This window comes from Haliotis rubra, unplaced genomic scaffold (genome assembly GCF_003918875.1).
Source record: "Haliotis rubra isolate DU_JTF1 unplaced genomic scaffold, ASM391887v1 Scf377, whole genome shotgun sequence".
Taxonomy (NCBI): domain Eukaryota; kingdom Metazoa; phylum Mollusca; class Gastropoda; order Lepetellida; family Haliotidae; genus Haliotis; species Haliotis rubra.
Genome location: NW_025767054.1, coordinates 601747 through 621051, shown reverse-complemented (window position 1 = coordinate 621051; position 19305 = coordinate 601747). Strand labels below are relative to the sequence as shown.

The 19305-nt window shown below is 39.7% G+C and overlaps 1 protein-coding gene across 1 annotated transcript; it reads left to right on the top strand.

Annotated features, from left to right (window-relative positions):
- Positions 1 to 264: 264 nt before the first annotated feature.
- Positions 265 to 14077, top strand: LOC124286153. The gene is made up of 5 exons (XM_046722502.1): positions 265 to 588; positions 8897 to 9017; positions 10870 to 10967; positions 12184 to 12706; positions 13305 to 14077. Exons 1-5 carry the CDS (start codon positions 445 to 447, stop codon positions 13637 to 13639), a joined length of 1221 nt encoding a protein of 406 aa, XP_046578458.1. The 5' UTR covers positions 265 to 444; the 3' UTR covers positions 13640 to 14077.
- The last annotated feature ends 5228 nt before the right edge of the window (positions 14078 to 19305 follow it).

The following is a 19305-nucleotide window of genomic DNA, read 5'->3' as shown; positions in this document are numbered from 1 at the left end:
CCACCCATGTGTATGCATTTCAGTGATAAAATATCGTGTCTCTTGACAGTTCTTGCAGCATTTGAATTTCGAAATTAATGTTAACCACGTGAATCGTTATTTGTTTGAAACAACTCATGTAACCAATAGAAAACCAAACTGGTTTAACTCAAACATAGGCGTTTAATACAAAGGGCACCAATGACCTCGTTTGCAAAACAAACGGAAAAATACGAGATTGGCTGATTGTTCACAACACAAGCACTTTCAATCAAGAGTTAGTTCCCTTGAAAGCAGATGGCGTAGTCAGCTGTTTCCGTGTTTAGGGTGGAAGAAGAGATTCGGTGGTTATTTTTTTCATGTTTGTCACACCACTTGAGTTCCCCAACCATGTAGTCACTCTCGGTGGTGTTGCTCCGTGAATCCCCGCTGTAACTTACCACATTTGCGGGATCCTTGTCCATTATGACGGACGTATTTCACGGCTTCGAGCTGCTACTGTTCCGTCGCTTCCAGTCCCATCCTGAGCTATGGATAGAATGGAGAGACAAACTCGCCAAGAAGATAAGCGACAAGGGCACTTTGATCGACGACATAGAGGATATCGGGGTGACGTTTCTTTTTGCATTCTCATTGCATGCAGTACTTTTCATCCCCAGGCATTAAGATTACTTAAACGTTTCGTTGTTAGAAAGTATGTTGGTGCAGATCCAGAAAATCCTCCGTATGTTCCGAAACATATTTTTTTCTGGATCAACCGGTCATGAATCAGTTATTGCATTTTTTTCGTCATTTTGTCGTGTTGGTTTTCATATGGGTAAGAGTATCTCCCGTTCCCCCATCCTAAATAATATTTATGAATCAATATATACTACAATTATTAACAAAACCTAACACACCAATTACTGGAGAACTCACAAAAATAACTAAAAGCCCGCAAATTAATCACAATATATAGAGTCGAACCACTTAGCGTTACCTCTGTTAAGCTGCGAAAGAAACAATATGGGAAACGGAAGGAACTCTTTCCGCAAAGTTGCCACTAATGACAGTGATGACTAACAATTTACCGTCTGCCAAGAGTCATAAAGAACATTTAGCAAATAAAAAACCCACAATTTACACGATTAATTATGCCACTATTGTTTATGATGTTACTAAATGTCCAGGTTATGCATGTTTGTAAAAAGGGTACTAATCATGATTACAGTCAAGAAGTCCTGCTTGGAGGAAATGACAGTTTGCATGCAGTGCCTGCACTAGATGTGCATAGTCGTGCCGTTTGATCATTGAAGCATCCCTGAATAAATAAGTGGATCACTTCTAATGAAATGAGCTTGATAGCATACACATCATTTCAGTGCTTTGGAATCATGGGAATGGTGTGGTAGGCTAGTGATCGTCACAAACTTTCAAAAGTGGGAAGCCCTTGCCTGATAATCCTAGTCATGATTTGATGAAATGTTACTAAAATTGGGATAACAATCCATATTCACTCACAACAATCTGTATGATGTGTATTGCATCTGCTTATTAAGAATACAAGCTAGTTTAGGTTCCAGCTGGCTTGGCAAGTTAATTTTGTACAATGGCATGTATGAAATTTTGGTTGAGTAATGCTTCACTCGTGGATAAGTAAACAAGGTGTTCTTGTCTCTATGAAATTATTATGACTACAGTCATTCAGCATCATTGTTCAACTAATTACGTCTAGTACATGTGGCTTGACATACTGAAGGATGATCCCTGTCCACAGCTTCAAGAATTTTGTGTTTTCTTTACTTGGATTAAATAATGGATTCTGTGACACATCAGAGCCAAAAATTATAAAAAGCAACATGAAACCACTAACATCATCCATATCCATCACATACATGAAATATATATTATGATAATTACACAGACATGGCTACTGAGATGTAAGTCACGGATATTTGCACACATGACATGGGCAACCCGTACAGCAACATGTACACGCTGACTAGATCTTGAAAAACAAACAGTTTGTGTTTCATGCAGACATGCACTTACTGACCTATATATAACATAGGCATATAGTAATGTTGGAGTAAAGGATGGTCAAATAAACTACAGAAGACTGGTGTTGTAATAAAGGAAATGTTTTTTGGTGACCAGTGTTGTATTAACCATGGTAACAATGTCACTGCGCAATGACATCTACTTGCACAATGAACAGGTCACGCAGAGATATTTTGTTTTTTGTGTGTGTTTTTTATAATTAGATCATAATTAAACAGATATAAAGTGTAAATATTCCAAAATTGGAGTAAGTAATATTCCATTTTATTACATATTCATGGTGTTATAGGATGAGGTAATGTTAGCATGATTAGGGCAGAGGTAACTTGTATTTCTCTCATACAGAGTGAACAGAAAGACTCTTTAACATATTAGTTTTATGTTATTGCATTGAATGCTATATTAAGTATGGTACAGGACCCAGGGCCTCAGATGAGAGACAGATTATATGTTGTGGATGCCTCAGACTCGTGATGAGAGACAGCTTATATGTTGTGGTTGCCTCAGACTCGTGATGAGAGACAGCTTATATACTGTGGATGCCTCAGACTCGTGATGAGAGACAGCTTATATGTTGTGGTTGCATGTCTTTGTGTGCTAATGTTGGGGAAGTTCTTGGTTGAGGGGATGCTGCTAATGGTCACTGCTGGTTAAAATCTTTCTCACTTGGAAATATTTTAAGTCTCTAAGTACTGATAAATAATTACAACCTTTAGTGAAATGAGACACTGTCATCTGGTCCATGGCCTGAGTGATGGCTTTACCATGGGATTGACAGAAGGCTAATACTTTCCATGCTGTGTGAACCAGTGTGTCTGTGTAGACCTTACATCAGCTTCAACCAGCTTGCATCAGTAAATGAGGGCAGCTGGATCTGGTCCGCATGTTTCCCTGTGGGGGATGTAACCCAACCATCCAGCCTTGATTAACTGGCTGCCATGATGTAACTGGAGCTGAAGGGGTCATCGGCACGGATACTACAGATATGTACCCCAGGTATGTTTCTGTATACAGATATGTACATCCACATCTTTTAGGTACGTATCTGTAGTACCTGTGCCGACAACGACCCCTTCAGCGTAACTGGAATATTACTGACTGCAGCATAGACACTAGTCTGTCTCACAGTCCCTGAACCACGTTATTTTCCCTACTGCCAAGCTCTCTCTGCAGTGCTAAAGCCCTAAATAAAGCAAGTCTAGATTTCCTCAGGTTCTGAATCTCTGGTCTCCCTAGGGCTCCTTTTCAATATAAATGGGCTTGTTTGTTACTATCAAAATATATATATTCAGAGACTAAGCCTTAGTCTACATAGACACATATCTACTACCCAAAAGAATTGAAGAACACACTATCTGACAGGGGTGGAAATAACCCATTGCCCGACGTCCGAGTCTCTTTTATTTTTCTGTCGGGCAAGCATATTTGTATATCATGCTGTACCGGTGTCCAGTTGACTTTCCAATGTTAATTATGTTGTTTATTTAAAAATTCAACTAGAAAATTGGCCAGTATAGTGGGAAGATTATCAGGGCAAGTGATTTTACATGTGCCACTGTACCGGAGTACACTAGCAATTTTAAGGTTATCTCCACCTCTGATCTGACACTGTCTGACAGATTAACTATGGTTATCTGGTCATAGGATAAATTCTAGCTATGTAGGTTTTGTTTGACTTCTTTTGCATGTTTTGCTAACACCAATCAGAGACCCTCATGTGACAGATGCAAAGATTAAACCTGTGTTTTCATGCCAGAGTTGTGAAACTGAAAATTTTATGTCATTCATGTAGATTAAATCATGGGAGGTTGCAATAAAAAAGGCTGTTTGTCTTTGAACTGCTGTTATAATATTATTCATGTTTGAACAAAACTGAATGTTAGAAATAGAGGCAAATACCTAACTATTCAACATGTCAATCGAGTCAATCACATTTCCTTATGATAAACATGATGGCGATTCCATCTGTACTATGGGAACAAAAGTGAGTAGCAGGCATCCATAACAACAAGCATGATTATGGAACAATTGAGTAATGATGCATTTGGCATCCTAGTTGATTGAAAATTAAGAACAGTCCATCATGTCTATGATGTCATAACACTTTAATGTTGCAGTTGTCGTTATTGCCAATAATGACAAGAAGTGTCATTGAGAACAGTTTGTTTATTACACATGAACACTGTTTCATGGCCTCTTCTTGCCTTCAGCTGATGAATGTCTGTTTTTGTTTGTTTGATGTTAAATGCTGCACTTATATGCTACTGTATGATGCCGATCTGTAAATAATCGAGTCTGAACCAGACAATACACTGATTAAAGTCTGTTGCTAATTAGATGTGGATGATCCAGATGTGATAAGATTGATGTGAAGAAGGAATAGATAGACATGACAGTTGTTACAGGAGAGTGGGTCATGGTAATGTGTTTAAGCAATTAATTCAGTGAGTTGAAAAGTAGATTAGAATTGAATGTCCCATACACTGGGGAGGAAGACTGTCTGATCACAGAAGATTGATGCCCTGTATCATCTGAAGAGGATAGGCTTGGAACTTACACGCCAAATGTCTGTACGAATACAGGAACTGGAATGGCAGGATGTTGGGTTCAGATAGGGCTGATTAAAGTATTTCATGTGTAGAAAGAGGATGTGTTTTTAAATACTTTTTTATGATTCATTTGTAGAATAGCTTTGCGTTTTAACACATTTGTGATGGGTACATGATTCTATTATGAAATAGACCGTCTCCGTGGTGTAGTGGTTAGAACGGCCGCCCGGAGAGCGGAAGGTCGCGGGTTCGATCCCCGACCGCGTCATACCAAAAGACGTTAAAATATGGTACTTGTTGGTCCCTGCCTGGCGCTCGGCATTAATGGGTACAACAAGGACTGGTCGGCTCGGAGTCAGTATAATGTGTCTGAGTGGGGTATTCATGCTTCACTGCGGCGTGGTATCTCAGTGGGCTAGCACTATAAAACCAGCTTAAGTCTTGGCTAGTACAAGCAGCCGCACATACACATACACACGCATGCACTTCGTCATATGAGCGAAATATTCTCAAGCACGACGTTAAAACCCAATTTCACCTCACCTATTATGAAATAAGTGTTTGTTTGTTAATGCAGCACTCAGAAATATCTCAGCTAAATGACAGTATTCAATGAAATAAAGTAAAATAATCAAGTCTGCACCACACCATCCAGTGATTGACATAATAAGCATTGATCTAGGCATGTTCCAAGGTAGGAGGTGGCTTTAGCTTAATACAGTAGGTTTTATAATGGCCTTTTGACTTTTGTAATGGTTTTTTAGTTCAGCCATCATTTTAATCCTGAAAGTTGGCCTATGTAAAGTCAGGCCGAGATGGTCAGTCTAGTCAGCAATGGTCATGGCTTCAGGAGAATGGCTGAGCAAAAATAGAAAATTCTGCTTCACTAGAGGATTTTCTGTATTGATCAAGCTAAAAAGCATAGTTGCCGAATGTGAAATGAAGTCTGACTGGCAAGGATATTAGTCCTCTCTGCTGACATTTCTAGCACAAAAGCATTTTGTGTTTGTGTCAGTTTTGATTCAGATTTGGAGTCTCTTTTGCAGCAGTGTCCATATAATGTGAACTATGGAGAATTTCACAAAGAAAATTTGAAGCAGTGGAGTTAAAATTTGCAAAGGAGACATCGATAATGTTAAAAAGAAAGCTTTAAGGCAGGTTCATTGATTTGTGATAGTGTCAACAAGTATCAGTTATTTCTTTGTGCGATGGAATTCACCGATTTTGCAAATTGTCACTCTTTGTGCAGTAAACTCATGCTATGGCCAATAATCAATGACACATTATCTGATAGCAGCAGCATAACAGGTCAGCTGAGGTGTGAATACGAGAGATTGACCACATTCCAGACATTTTCAAATTGCATTCCGTGATGCTCTGCACTAGGTTAGTGACAGCAAAATCAATAGATAGCTCCTTTAAACGAATTGCTAGCACAAGAGGCAGAAAGCTTTCATTTAATTGAGTATTTTCCTTGACTATCCAGTTTACTGCATCGACACAGCTAAATGCTCGTTAAGCTGTTACTGAAGTCAGGAGATGCCCTGTTTTTGAAAGAAAGATTCAGGGAGGTTTAGGAAGGTTAAAGTAATTCAGATGTCTTCCACACACTACATGTTTGCTGATTTTACTGTTCATTACACATTTTTGAACTGTTTTTAAGAAGACTTGCATAACGAATATTGAGGAAAATTTACTTTTGTTTGTAAATTGTAAAATCCATATGTCAATTATAGTAATAGTTTGATCATCAAAATGAATAAAATGTATTAATCCGTATTGTGATAGGTCCATTATGAGTTATATCATGTTGAATATCATGTGTCATCAGGGACATTCTTGCACAATTGGTGTTTTGGTAGCTATTGTTAGTTATGTCACTGTATCTAGGTTGATGCATTACTACAGAGTGATGTAACAGGATGTAACACAATGTATCAACCTAATGGATATGAGCTGGTATGGTTTGTGCAGAATACATAATTGATACATAGTTGGTGCCTGGCTGATTAATGGTTGATGCATACATGATACATACATGATACCTGGACCAAGACATTGTTGGAATGTTATTGACACACAGGTGAAAGATGTTCAGATGTTATTGAAAGATAGTTAAAACAGCAGTAACAATATCAAGAGATCTCCCAGACCTGTTATTTTCTAAATCTGTATTTCAGGAGATCCCCCTAGACCCCGTGACTGACTGAATGCTGTGTGTGTTTCAGGAGATCACCCTAGACCCTGTGACTGACTGAATGCTGTGTGTGTTTCAGGAGATCCCCCCAGACCCTGTGACTGACTGAATGCTGTGTGTGTTTCAGGAGATCCCCTAGACCCTGTGACTGACTGAATGCTGTGTGTGTTTCAGGAGATCCCCCTAGACCCTGTGACTGACTGAATGCTGTGTGTGTTTCAGGAGATCACCCTAGACCCTGTGACTGACTGAATGCTGTGACTGGAGATCCCCAGACCCTGTGACTGACTGAATGTGTGTGTGTGTTTTCAGGAGATCCCCTAGACCCCTGTGACTGACTGAATGCTGTGTGTGTTTCAGGAGATCCCCTAGACCCTGTGACTGACTGAATGCTGACTGAATGCTGTGTGTGTTGTCAGGAGAGATCCCCTGTGACTGACTGAATGTGACTGACCCTAGACCATGACTGAATGCTGTGTGTGTTTCAGGAGATCACCCTAGACCCTGTGACTGACTGAATGCTGTGTGTGTTTCAGGAGATCCCCCACCTAGACCCTGTGAGACAGTGTGACTGACTGAATGCTGTGTGTGTTTCAGGAGATCCCCTAGACCCCGTGACTGACTGAATGCTGTGTGTGTTTCAGGAGATCCCCCCTGAGACCCTGTGACTGACTGAATGCTGTGTGTGTGTTTCAGGAGATCACCCTAGACCCAGGAGATCCCCTGTGACTGACTGAATGCTGTGTGTGTTTCAGGAGATCCCCTAGACCCTGTGACTGACTGAATGCTGTGTGTGTTTCAGGAGAGATCCCCTAGACCCTGTGACTGACTGAATGCTGTGTGTGTGTGTTTCACTGAATGAGATCCCCCTGACCCTGTGACTGACTGAATGCTGTGTGTGTTTCAGGAGATCCCTAGACCCTGTGACTGAATGCTGTGTGTGTGTTTCAGGAGATCATCCTAGACCCTGTGACTGACTGAATGCTGTGTGTGTTTCAGACCCCTTCAGAATGCTGGAGATCCCCCTAGACCCTGTGACTGACTGAATGCTGTGTGTGTTTCAGGAGATCCCCCAGACCCTGTGACTGACTGAATGCTGTGTGTGTTTCAGGAGATCACCCCTAGACCCTGTGACTGACTGAATGCTGTGTGTGTTTCAGGAGATCCCCCTAGACCCTGTGACTGACTGAATGCTGTGTGTGTTTCAGGAGATCCCCCTAGACCCTGTGACTGACTGAATGCTGTGTGTGTTTCAGGAGATCCCCCTAGACCCTGTGACTGACTGAATGCTGAGTGTGTTTCAGGAGATCCCCTAGACCCTGTGACTGACTGAATGCTGTGTGTGTTTCAGGAGATCCCCCCAGGAGACCCTGTGACTGACTGAATGCTGTGTGTGTTTCAGGAGATCCCCCCCCTAGACCCTGTGACTGACTGAATGCTGTGTGTGTGTCAGGAGATCCCCCCATCCCTGGACTGATCCCCCCTAGACCCTGTGACTGACTGAATGCTGTGTGTGTTTCAGGAGATCCCCCTAGACCCTGTGACTGACTGAATGCTGTGTGTGTTTCAGGAGATCACCCTAGACCCTGTGACTGACTGAATGCTGTGTGTGTTTCAGGAGATCCCCCTAGACCCTGTGACTGACTGAATGCTGTGTGTGTTTCAGGAGATCCCCTAGACCCTGTGACTGACTGAATGCTGAGTGAATGCTGTGTGTGTTTCAGGAGATCCCCTAGACCCTGTGACTGACTGAATGCTGTGTGTATTTCAGGAGATCCCTAGACCCTGTGACTGACTGAATGCTGTGTGTTTCAGGAGATCACCCTAGACCCTGTGACTGACAGAATGCTGTGTGTGTTTCAGATCCCCTAGACAGTGTGACTGACTGAATGATGTATTTCAGGAGATCCCCATAGACAGTGTGACTGAATGCTGTGTATTTTAGAGATGCCTTAGACCCTGTGATTTGCTGAATTTTTGTGTGTATTTCAGGAGATCCCCTGGACCCAGTTATTGATTGAATGCTGTGTATTTTAGAGATTCCTTAGACCCTGTGATTTGCTGAATTTTTGTGTGTATTTCAGGAGATCCCCTAGACTCAGTTATTGACTGAATGCTGTGTGTTTTTCAGGAGATCCCCCAGAGCCTGTGGTATCTGTCTGTGACTCTCCACCGTCGTCAGCGCTACCTGTTGGAGCTTATTCAGAAAGAGGCTCAGAGGGGGAGAGAGAAGCGTCTACCCAAGGCTGGTGGTGAGTCCTCACAATGAAAAGAAGTCATAAGACTCATATTCCTTTACCTACAAAATGTAACTGTGGTTACTGATGGTTGTATTTCCAGCACTGTGGCTAATGCCCAAAGCTGATGGTGAGTGCTCAGCAAAGACGCAAGTCTCATGTAACCATGGTAACTGATGGTGGTATTCACAACACACTGGCTGAATATAGATCCAAATTATTAACTAAGATATTAAACAGTTGTTATTGATTTCCTCCATTAAGCCATGTAAATTATGTATGTTGACATTACTCTATTTTCCTTCACTGTAGCTACAATAAGCTAATAGCAGGACAATACTGCTGACTGACTGAGTTTGGTTTTACGCCGCTTTTAGGAATATTCCAGCAACATCACGGCGGGGGACACCAGAAATGGGCTTCACACATTGTACCCATGTGGGGATTTGAACCGGGTCTTTGGCGTGACGAGCCAACGCTTAACCACTAGGCTACCCCACTGCCCCGACAATACTGCTGTATGATAACTAATTATAATGATAGTCAATAATAAGTATATTTATTGTCAGCATGATTGGGTTTGCATCAACAACTATGTCACTGCTCTCTGTGTGTTGCAACTCGGTCTGAAATATGTACCCATGAAGGTCTGGGAAAGAGTTGATCTTGAGCAACCCATGCTTGTTGCCCAGAGGCAACTAATGGGATCGGGTGGTCAGGCTCTTGGTTGACACATTGTCATCATATCCCAGTTGTGTAGATGGATGCTCATGCTGTTGATCACTAGATTGTCTGGTCCACGCTTCGATTATTTACAGACTGACTCCATATAGCTGGAACTTTGCTGAGTGCAGTGTAAAACTAAACTCACTCACTCACTCTGAAATATGCAAATTAGTTGCAAAAGTTAAAAATATAAGAAGCTGAAAGCAATGAGGCTTACTATTGTTGCAGCAATTAGAGTGCAGCGTCAGCAGGGCATACCATATTGGGGTTGTATCTCAAGAGAGTGGTAGAATGACGTAGTTCCCATAGGGTTCCTGGTAAGATTGGTTCAAGTGCCCATACTTGTTGGTAGAGCACTACACAGGGGATTATGTGTGAGAAATCAACCCAAGTCTGTCTCCCTGTCCCAAAACCACATTATTTCTCTTAATGAAACAAGTCTAGATTTTCATTAGGTTTAGGCTCAGTGGGTCTTCTTTTCAATTTAAATGGAGTTAGTTGTTGCTACTAAAATATTTATACATTCAGAATCTACTTGTTAGCCTAAAATCACCCCCTTGCAACCTATACAAACTTGTAGAAGGAGTGAGTGAGTGAACGAGTGAGTTAAGTCTTTAGCAATATCACGGCAGGGGACACAAGAAATGGGCTTCACACATTGTACCCATGTGGGGAATCGAACCCGGGCTTCGGCGTAACAAGCGAACACTTTAACCACTAGGCTACCCCACAGCCCCTGTAGTAGGAAGTCACTTAATGAAGTGTATATTCAGACTTATTGACTTGGTCAAAGCATATTAACATACAGTGTGGGACTTTGCCCTGTATCAATCCATGGTTTGTGTGGTCCGGACTGGATTATTTATAGGCCACTGTCGAGGCGGCGGGTTAGCCTAGTGGTTCAAGCATTGTTGATTCCCCATGGGCACAATGTGAAGCCCATTTCTGGTGTCCCCGCCGTGATATTATTGCTAAAAGCGGCGTAAAACTAAACTCAGTCAGTCAGTCAGTTATAGGCCACTGTTATAGAGCTGTAATGTTGCTAAGTGCAGTGTTTAACAACATACAAAAATATAATGTTGCTTAGGTTCAGTCAATGTGTGTCAGCTATGTAAAACAAAGATGTTTTCCTTACATCCAGAAACGCTGCTGTCTCGCTACCTGTCTAGTCATCAGTTCACAGAGTTCTATCTGGACTCCATGTTCAAGTATGGTGACGACAACAGGCTTCCCAGAGAGGTAGGTAGCCATGGTAATCAGTGCTGTACTGAAAATAATCGGTACTGTACCTGAAAACTGTTCATTTGACTCTGCGTTTCAGATGATAAGCATGATAAGTTCTATGTTTTCAAACAGTGTCTGAACAAAATAGTTTTGAAATGAAACTCACAGCATCTTACCCCTGGTAAGAACACATGGTACTTCTAACAAATATTTACCATACAGTACTAGAAATCAATAAGAAAGACAATTGTGAAACTGTGTGCATCGATGAAAAATACATCATATCAAGGTGCCTTTGATGATTTTGACCTTTGACTAGTTACAACACTACTGCAATACACTTTCATATTTGGTGAATCGAACTGTATCACTTCATGTATTCAATTCATTATTCATGTTCACTAGAATGAAATATTTACGCATGTTTTTAAGAGAGTGTTTTTAATTAGGACTTAGTTTATCCAAGCCATCTCGTAGCATCATTGTGGCAGGCCCCTTGCAGCAATGTCATTAGGCTATAAGTGGCATTTTTTTGCTTTTTTGCCTTATAGAAATTATCATTGAAATGTTTCAACCAAAGCAATTACATGTTATTTCATTTACTTGATATTGAACATAAAGTATTCATGAATAAATATTAATTTCATTACAAATTATTCATCAAATATATCATATTCACTTCAAAGTGTATTTGCTGCACCACTACTCTCTCCAATATCAGTTGCATCCTCCCCATCTAACCAGATGTCTCAGCTACATGTTCAAAACATTCAGTCACTTAGGGACCATTCATTATTTATGGCTAGGTGGTGATGATGATTTGTGTGTGTGGGTGTGTGTCTGTCTCATCCATTTTGTTCTGGGGAGGTCATCAATATTGTACACATGGACTAGGGGTGGGTGGGGTGTGTATGTGTGTATCAGCAATTTTGTACATAATAGTATTAAAATTTTATGCTTAAAAATTGTGGGGAGGGGGGATTGATTTTGTACATGACATGCAGGGGGTCACTTACTTGTACATAAAATTTAGGGGGTGGGGTGTCATTCACATTGTACATGCTTCTCAATAAAAATCCTCATCGCACCCCCTACCCATAAATTATGAACGGTCCCTTACCAGTATTCACCAGTAACTACACAATGTCCCAACTCAGTGTTAATGCTCACATCGTTATTGCTTCCACAAAGTTATCTCCCTTAGGCCATAACACTTCCATTGCACTTGCAGCTCTTCAAGTGTGCCAATGTGCGGTTCTTGTCTCTCAAGTACAACAGCCTGGACCGTATCCCGGCAGAAATTGGCCGGATGCACAAACTGGAATACCTGGCCCTGACAAATAACAAGCTCCAGGTGCATTCTCTCCCCCACACTTTAACATTCTGCAAGAATCTCAGGACTGTGCTCCTTGACAACAACCTGCTGGATGCTTTACCTGGATTCCTGCTTCAAATGCCATCAATACAAACCGTCCATCGCCATGGCAATCACAACTATTTCAAAGCCACGTTCATGTGGTACCATACTGACGTGAACTACAGGATAATACCGGTTGCTGGTAGTAACGACTGTAATCTGTATCGCAGCTATGAACGACTTCAGTTCTGGGCTGCCAAGGCTGTGATCAGTTCTAAGAAGGACTTCTTCTGTGACAATTCTGTAGCCCCAGTGTTGAAGGACTACATTTCGGATATCTATGACTTTTTTCATATCTGCAACTACTGCAACAAGGCTCAGCTTGGACACTTGCAAGGTTGGTGGTTTTGTATTCATTTTCAGTGTTCATTTGGAAATGGTTTTTCATCTTTCATGTCTTGTTGAGATAAATTAGAACCTACCAGGATTTCCTGTATTATTTCCGAAATTAAGCCCATGGGCACATCAGTATTTACAACATTCAGAGAGCAATCAGGGGATTCCATGTGCTTAGGACTCACTGGAAACCAGAGACAGGTCAGATACTTGACCACTTAATAACAGACCACCCGTGAAAATTCAGGATAGACTTGGCAGTTTTTATCAAGCTGGAAAATATTTTAATCAGAAATATTCTATGAGGGCAGAGAATCAGTCATTTCCCGTTCAATGGTGCATCTCTTTCTTGAGTTGATAGTTTTGTTTTTAGTTGTTAATTGTCTAGTTTTTAAGTTATTAATCTTGTGTGTCAGAGCTTTTAAATAAGTTAGGAATCAAAATATACTATATGTATAATTTAAATAAGTTACAACAATACTTTCTTTTGTGGCCTAAGGTTATTGTGTATTTTTTCCACTTTGAACATATATCATCAGATGTATTGAACATGTTTAATATGAATAAGAAATCTATTTTTTTTCTATCTTTTTTTCTAGGATATAAAGTGATAACGTTTAAAAACCCATATTTGGGCAACACATGTGTGCCATTCCAACACTGGGCATGCTCACGTGAGTGTGCGGAGAAACTGGAAGTGCCAGCACGTAAAGAGCAGATAGCAGCTGCTCAAGAACTTGACAGGCGATATGATGAGTATGTCATGGAGTGTCACAAGAAGTTCTATTCCCGCCGAGCCCATCCTGTGTTATCATGTAGCTCGGGGTCTTTATCGGAAGCAGTCAATCAGATTCAGACAACTGAGACGAGCGCAACAGTGAGCGCTGCAACCACTCCTGAAGATACCACCAAGTGTCAGTGTTCCGTGTCATGATGGCGGAGACATGTTTAGGACACACACAGAAGATTCTAAACCTGTATGTCACAGTGGTGACATCATTGTGTTGACTATACATCGCACAGTTCCAGGTAACCATGGTAACACAGGGCAGCTTCTCAAATGTGTTTGACTATTACCATGCTTGTGAAAGTCTTACATTTTCAAATCTTCCATATTTCCATTTTGTCATTCTTTATGAATTATGAATTTAATTACCACCTTTTGTTTGACAGAACTAAGTATACATAGAAACATCATGTATGTCCTCGGTTCAGTGAACTGTGGTAACCATGGTAACAGTATTTCCATGATATTTTGTATGATGAGGTGTGAATCATTGCTTTAGATGTTCTTAATGTTGCAATGGAGAGATAGTACATAGATGTGTTGGACCAAACTTGTAGCTTTACTGTTGTACGATTTCACAGCAAACATGACTTATCATGCTGGCCACTCAGTACTTACACTGCTTCCTACTGCTTTAGTGCTTGCATTTGGAAATATGACACTTGAGAGATAGGTTTGTAGACATGTATCCATCCGAAATCCAACATACAGCCTAACCAGCTGCCCATTAACCAACTTAGTGTCCATTTTGAACAATGCTCGTGACCATGTTGAGAATGTACAGAGGGAACAGTTCATTGAGGACATGAAGTCTGTCTCAGAGTTTCGGAACCAAATCACTTTCCGGCCCAGCCCTTACTGTCAGGCTAAAGCTCTAAATGAAGCAAGTCTAGATTTTCACGGGTTCAGAGTCTTTAATCTCACTATGGCTCCTTCAGTTTATATGTTGTGTCTTGTTTCTATCCAAATGCTGTTAATTTTGAGTTGCTTGAACATATGCATGAAAGAAGAAAACCATGTATGTCTTACCTGTTCATTTAAGGATCAAAATACCCAACACACTGGACTCAAGGCAGTGCAAAATCCTATCAAAAACTATCAATACTCAAAGTGAATGATAACATGTCAGTAGATCTATGGAGCCCTGTGTATGGTATGTGTGTGGATACAGCTGTAGATGTTGACCGTGAACAAAGCTTGTCTCTGCTGTTGTGCATAAAGTATTGTGTGAAATCAGTATTTCCTGACTGTCTCAAGGGGCATCTTATGCTAAAAAATATGCACCTTGAATTATCTGTGATAACTTTAAAACAACCATGAGTGATGAAGCTTGAGACATATTTCCTTATTGTTGCAATATATTACTTTGGACTTATTGATATTATGCTAATATTATTCAATAATTGTTTAAAAATTTTAATTTGTCATCAAGATCTTACTACATCTTCACATGATCACCATTTTGTCAAATTGGAATTTTTATTGAGTACGCAATGACAATTCACTAAGTCCCCCCACATAGTTATCTCCCATGGTAACAGACACACAGTCTCCTGAGGGAGACTGGTTTAAGATCCCTGGTTTAAGATCATCATTTCTTTTTTAAATGCTTGTGAGCTGAATTATATTTTCCAGCATAAAAAGGTGCTCAATTAGTTTGTTTTGTTTTTTGAGATAAATCAAAATACAGAAATGCATCTTGTAGATTTTATTTCACTCTATGTCAATTTAGTTTACAATGTGAGGCATGTGTAATTATTTTTCAGTAAAATAGGTGCCTGATTATTGTTTTAGACAACCCCCAAAAACAAAACAAACAACAAAAAATTAAATGGTTGCTCCCTAAGCCATCTTAGCCAGCAATGGGAGCAATGTTACTATTCAGATACCTTTTTATCACAGGATAGATATGATGAGTTACGACTGCCCTCCTGCAGTGTATGAAATAAGGCCCATCCGACCGCCCAAGATGGGCTAGATTTCTGACGGGCGGTCCAAATTTACAGCCAGCCAGCAGGATGGTCTGGTAATTTCTTTTAGATATTCCATACATCTGAGTAAATTCACCATATCTAGGTGTCTGGTCTGGTTAAATCCATTTTGGGCTGGTAACATTTTGAAGTTACCAGCCCTGATGTCTGGCTGGGTTTTGTTCTTATATCATACACTGCCTACTGCTCAACTTAAAATCTCTGATCCCTTTAACACCATACCTGGCAGACACAAGCAGCAGTTACCAAAATATTCCAAATGTTTCTTTATCATTTTTTAACAATATTAAATTTCATAACCTTATTTCTATTACACATGCAATAAAGTCTCTTCAAGACCAGCAGGTTATACAGACTTTATACACCTCGATCTGGCTCTACATTATGTGATATCACTACGCAAGTCTTACATCAAGTGATGTGTCAGTAAAATAAGTGTCAAAGGGCACAGATATAGTTAAAGGCTAGAAGTGCCCTCGTTCTACAAAGCTATCTTAACACAAAGACGGTCGTAACTCCCTTACTTAAACCAAGACATTAACATTGTCTTACAACAGTTGTAGTAGTAACCATGGTAACTTTGCTTTGTGGAACTATGAAGAATGGTAATGTCAGGTTCTTGCAGAGGTACCATTGTAACATGTTGTGTATTTCATGCTATGCTGTTATTGTCAGTGCAAAACCTTTGAAAGCAGTTCAACTAATCATTGCCGAGCATGGATTTTTTCATTTGCAATATTTTGTTTCCATGGTTGTCAAGGAAACTAAAAAAACTACTTGCAATTTTGGAGTCTCATTGTACTATTTGTATGTATTATTTGATGTTTGTATATTGATTGCAAGAAAGTGTTGGATGTTTGTGTGTTTGTTTTGCATACCTTAGTGCTATGGTTGTTGTTTGTTTAAGAACTAGTAGCAGCAGCCTCTTTGTGTAGATAATTACAACCAGAAAACGTGCAGGATGGACTATGTGTATTGTAGTTACCTGTAATAGCTAAGGCTGTAATAAATTAGTAATTAATTTCTTAATAATCTTGCCCTCCTACCTTGAAAAATACAACACTGCTTTTGTTATCCATGGCAATTATTTTCAGTCTTTAACCTTACTGTTATGGGAAATATATGATTAACTGGTAATATTCGGTAATATATTGGTTTCAGTTAGAATTAGTCATAAATCATATTTACAGCCTTTAACATTTGATAAACGATAACCATGTATACTGTTATGACTCATTTATCCCTTGTTTAGCTAGTCTCAAATCTTCAGGTGGCCAGTGAATTTGAAGTTTTTCAAGAAAATGATGCTACTATATTGTGCAGACAATCAAGTTAAGGTGTTGTGAGTTGACTTTCATCTTAACCTCCATAAATGTTCCAAGTAGATATTCTGTATGTTCTGAATTAACACTCCTTATTGTATAAAGTTAAATATTTGAAAGACAGTTTTCATTGCAGAAAACTGGTGCTTAAAGGTACAGGAATAAACGAGAAAAACATGGTTCAAGGGATGAGGGACATATTTTAAGAGCTGGTTGTTTGTATTTGTTTGGCAGCATTCTTTGAAAATTGTACATGGGATATTAAACTGTACCAGATTTTACAGTATAACTGTGATCATAAGAAAACACATGTACAAATGTAAATAATTAACTGGTTGTAACATTCTGCATTATTTTCATCCATCTGAACGGAAGTGAAAAGACTTACTTATCTCCCTTGTCCAAATTTGCACACTCCCTTCTTTTCAGGCCCCAGTACTTCCAGAAAGGAACGGTACAGAAGCCTCTCTTTAAGTTTTCCTCAATGTTTGAACGGTTTATTGAGATTCTCATTAAGGATACAAGCCGATGGGGTATCCTAGTGGTTAAAGCGTTCGACTGTCACACCCAAGACCCAGATTCGATTCCCCACATGGGTACAATGTGTGAAGCCCATTTCTGGTGTCCTCCGCCGTGATATTGCTGGAATATTGCTAAAAGCGGCGTGAAACTAAACTCACTCACTCACTCACTCATCAGGATACATTTCTATCAAGTTGTATGCCTTATGGTTCATACCAGATGATTGAGCTGATTTGTAAGTCGTTTCAAACATTTTGGTATTTCACTCATTTCTGTGCCTTTGAGATGTAAAATACTGTTTGTTTGAGGACATACTGTTGTCCGGACCAGGAAGATGAGAAATGTTTGTGCTTCTGTCAAACATCGAGATGGAAGAATAATCATTCAGAATGTGGTAACAGCCTTATTTATTATTTAATTAGATTTAACAAAAAATTTTTTGCACAAATCAAATTGCAACTTGACAAATAAAAAGTTTGGAAAAAAAACAACGAAAGATAAGTTTTAGAAAGCAGCACTTTTTATTGGTAGAACCCTAAGTGTGACTGACTTGGCACATATAAGAACAGAGTTCACTTTTAACTTCTGTTCACTTCTAAAAGACATTCCATGCAGTGTTAAATCTAGTCAGCGATACACAATCATTTTGTCATTGAGCTCATCTGGAGTAGTTTGTGTTGGAGAAAGTCTATGACATTATCATTACCGGTACGTTTTGTCACTGGGCTTAGATCTGTGATCTGATTGGTTGATAATGTAAACATGTTTGACAGGGACACTTTTGACAGAAAATACCTTTTGTATTCCAAGAGAGCTTGTAACCATTTCTATTTTGTGATCTACATTCAGCTGTACAAAGGAGAGCAATAACCATTTCAGTATTCTCTGTCTCAATCATTGTTATTAGTTCATGTGACTTAATGTCAGGTGAGCTTGTCACAGCCTGCTTGTCCAGCATTATTGTCTTCTCCTCAGAAACCACTGGACCATTTAATATAAAACTTTCAATGCTTGTTCCAAAAATGTCACATTTGTTTCAAGAGATTCAAATTCAGTTTTCCATGTTGCTGCCATGGCAACGGTGACTGTTGACAAAATGACCATGTGTGCTTCAGTAAAAAAGTTACTGTTATTGATGACACAGACTTTGATTGTCTATAAATATTGTATTTTGCAGACCTATGGTAACAGGAGTAATTCTATCATATTAAAGTAACAATGGTAATAGGATGTTTCATTTCAGACATGCACAGCTGATGGAAGCCATCATGCAGTGGCTGGAAGACCTAGAATGACATGTGACCCAATACATGTTTATCTATATAGAATAGACAATGGTCTTATAACCATCAGTTGAGAGAACTAAAAGTAGCACGTCAATGAAAGCCTCAGTTTGATATTATGCAGTGTTTGGAATGAGGGTTTGATGGCTACCTTTAACATTTTATATATTTATCGTATACAATAATTCATATTTGGAAAAAATCTGATTTAGACATAAAATCACCTGATTTTTATAATTAACATGCTTTTTCTGTTGGCAGTATACAAATAACGGTCATTCTGTTATGATTTTTTTTCGCGGGGCAGTGTGGTAGCCTAGTGGTTGAAGCGTTCACTTGTCACGCCGAAGACCTGTGTTCATGGGCACAATGTGTCAAGCCCATATCTGGTGTCGCCCACCGTGATATTGCTGGAATATTGCTAAAAACCTGCGTAAAGCTAAACTCACTCACTTACTCTGATTTTTTAAGGTTGGATCCATAGACAAGCAAAAAGAAAATGTAAGGCTGAAGATTTGAGGCATAGTAAAAGGAGTAAGAATATACTCTGAAAGGTTCCTCATAATACAGAAGTTCACTTCCATAAATCCACCCCATTATGTTTAACTTACAAATGATATTCAGAGATTTTAGAGACACTGTGTTGTAACACTGAGGTACGGCTGGGACGGGTAACCCGGATACCCGGGACGGGT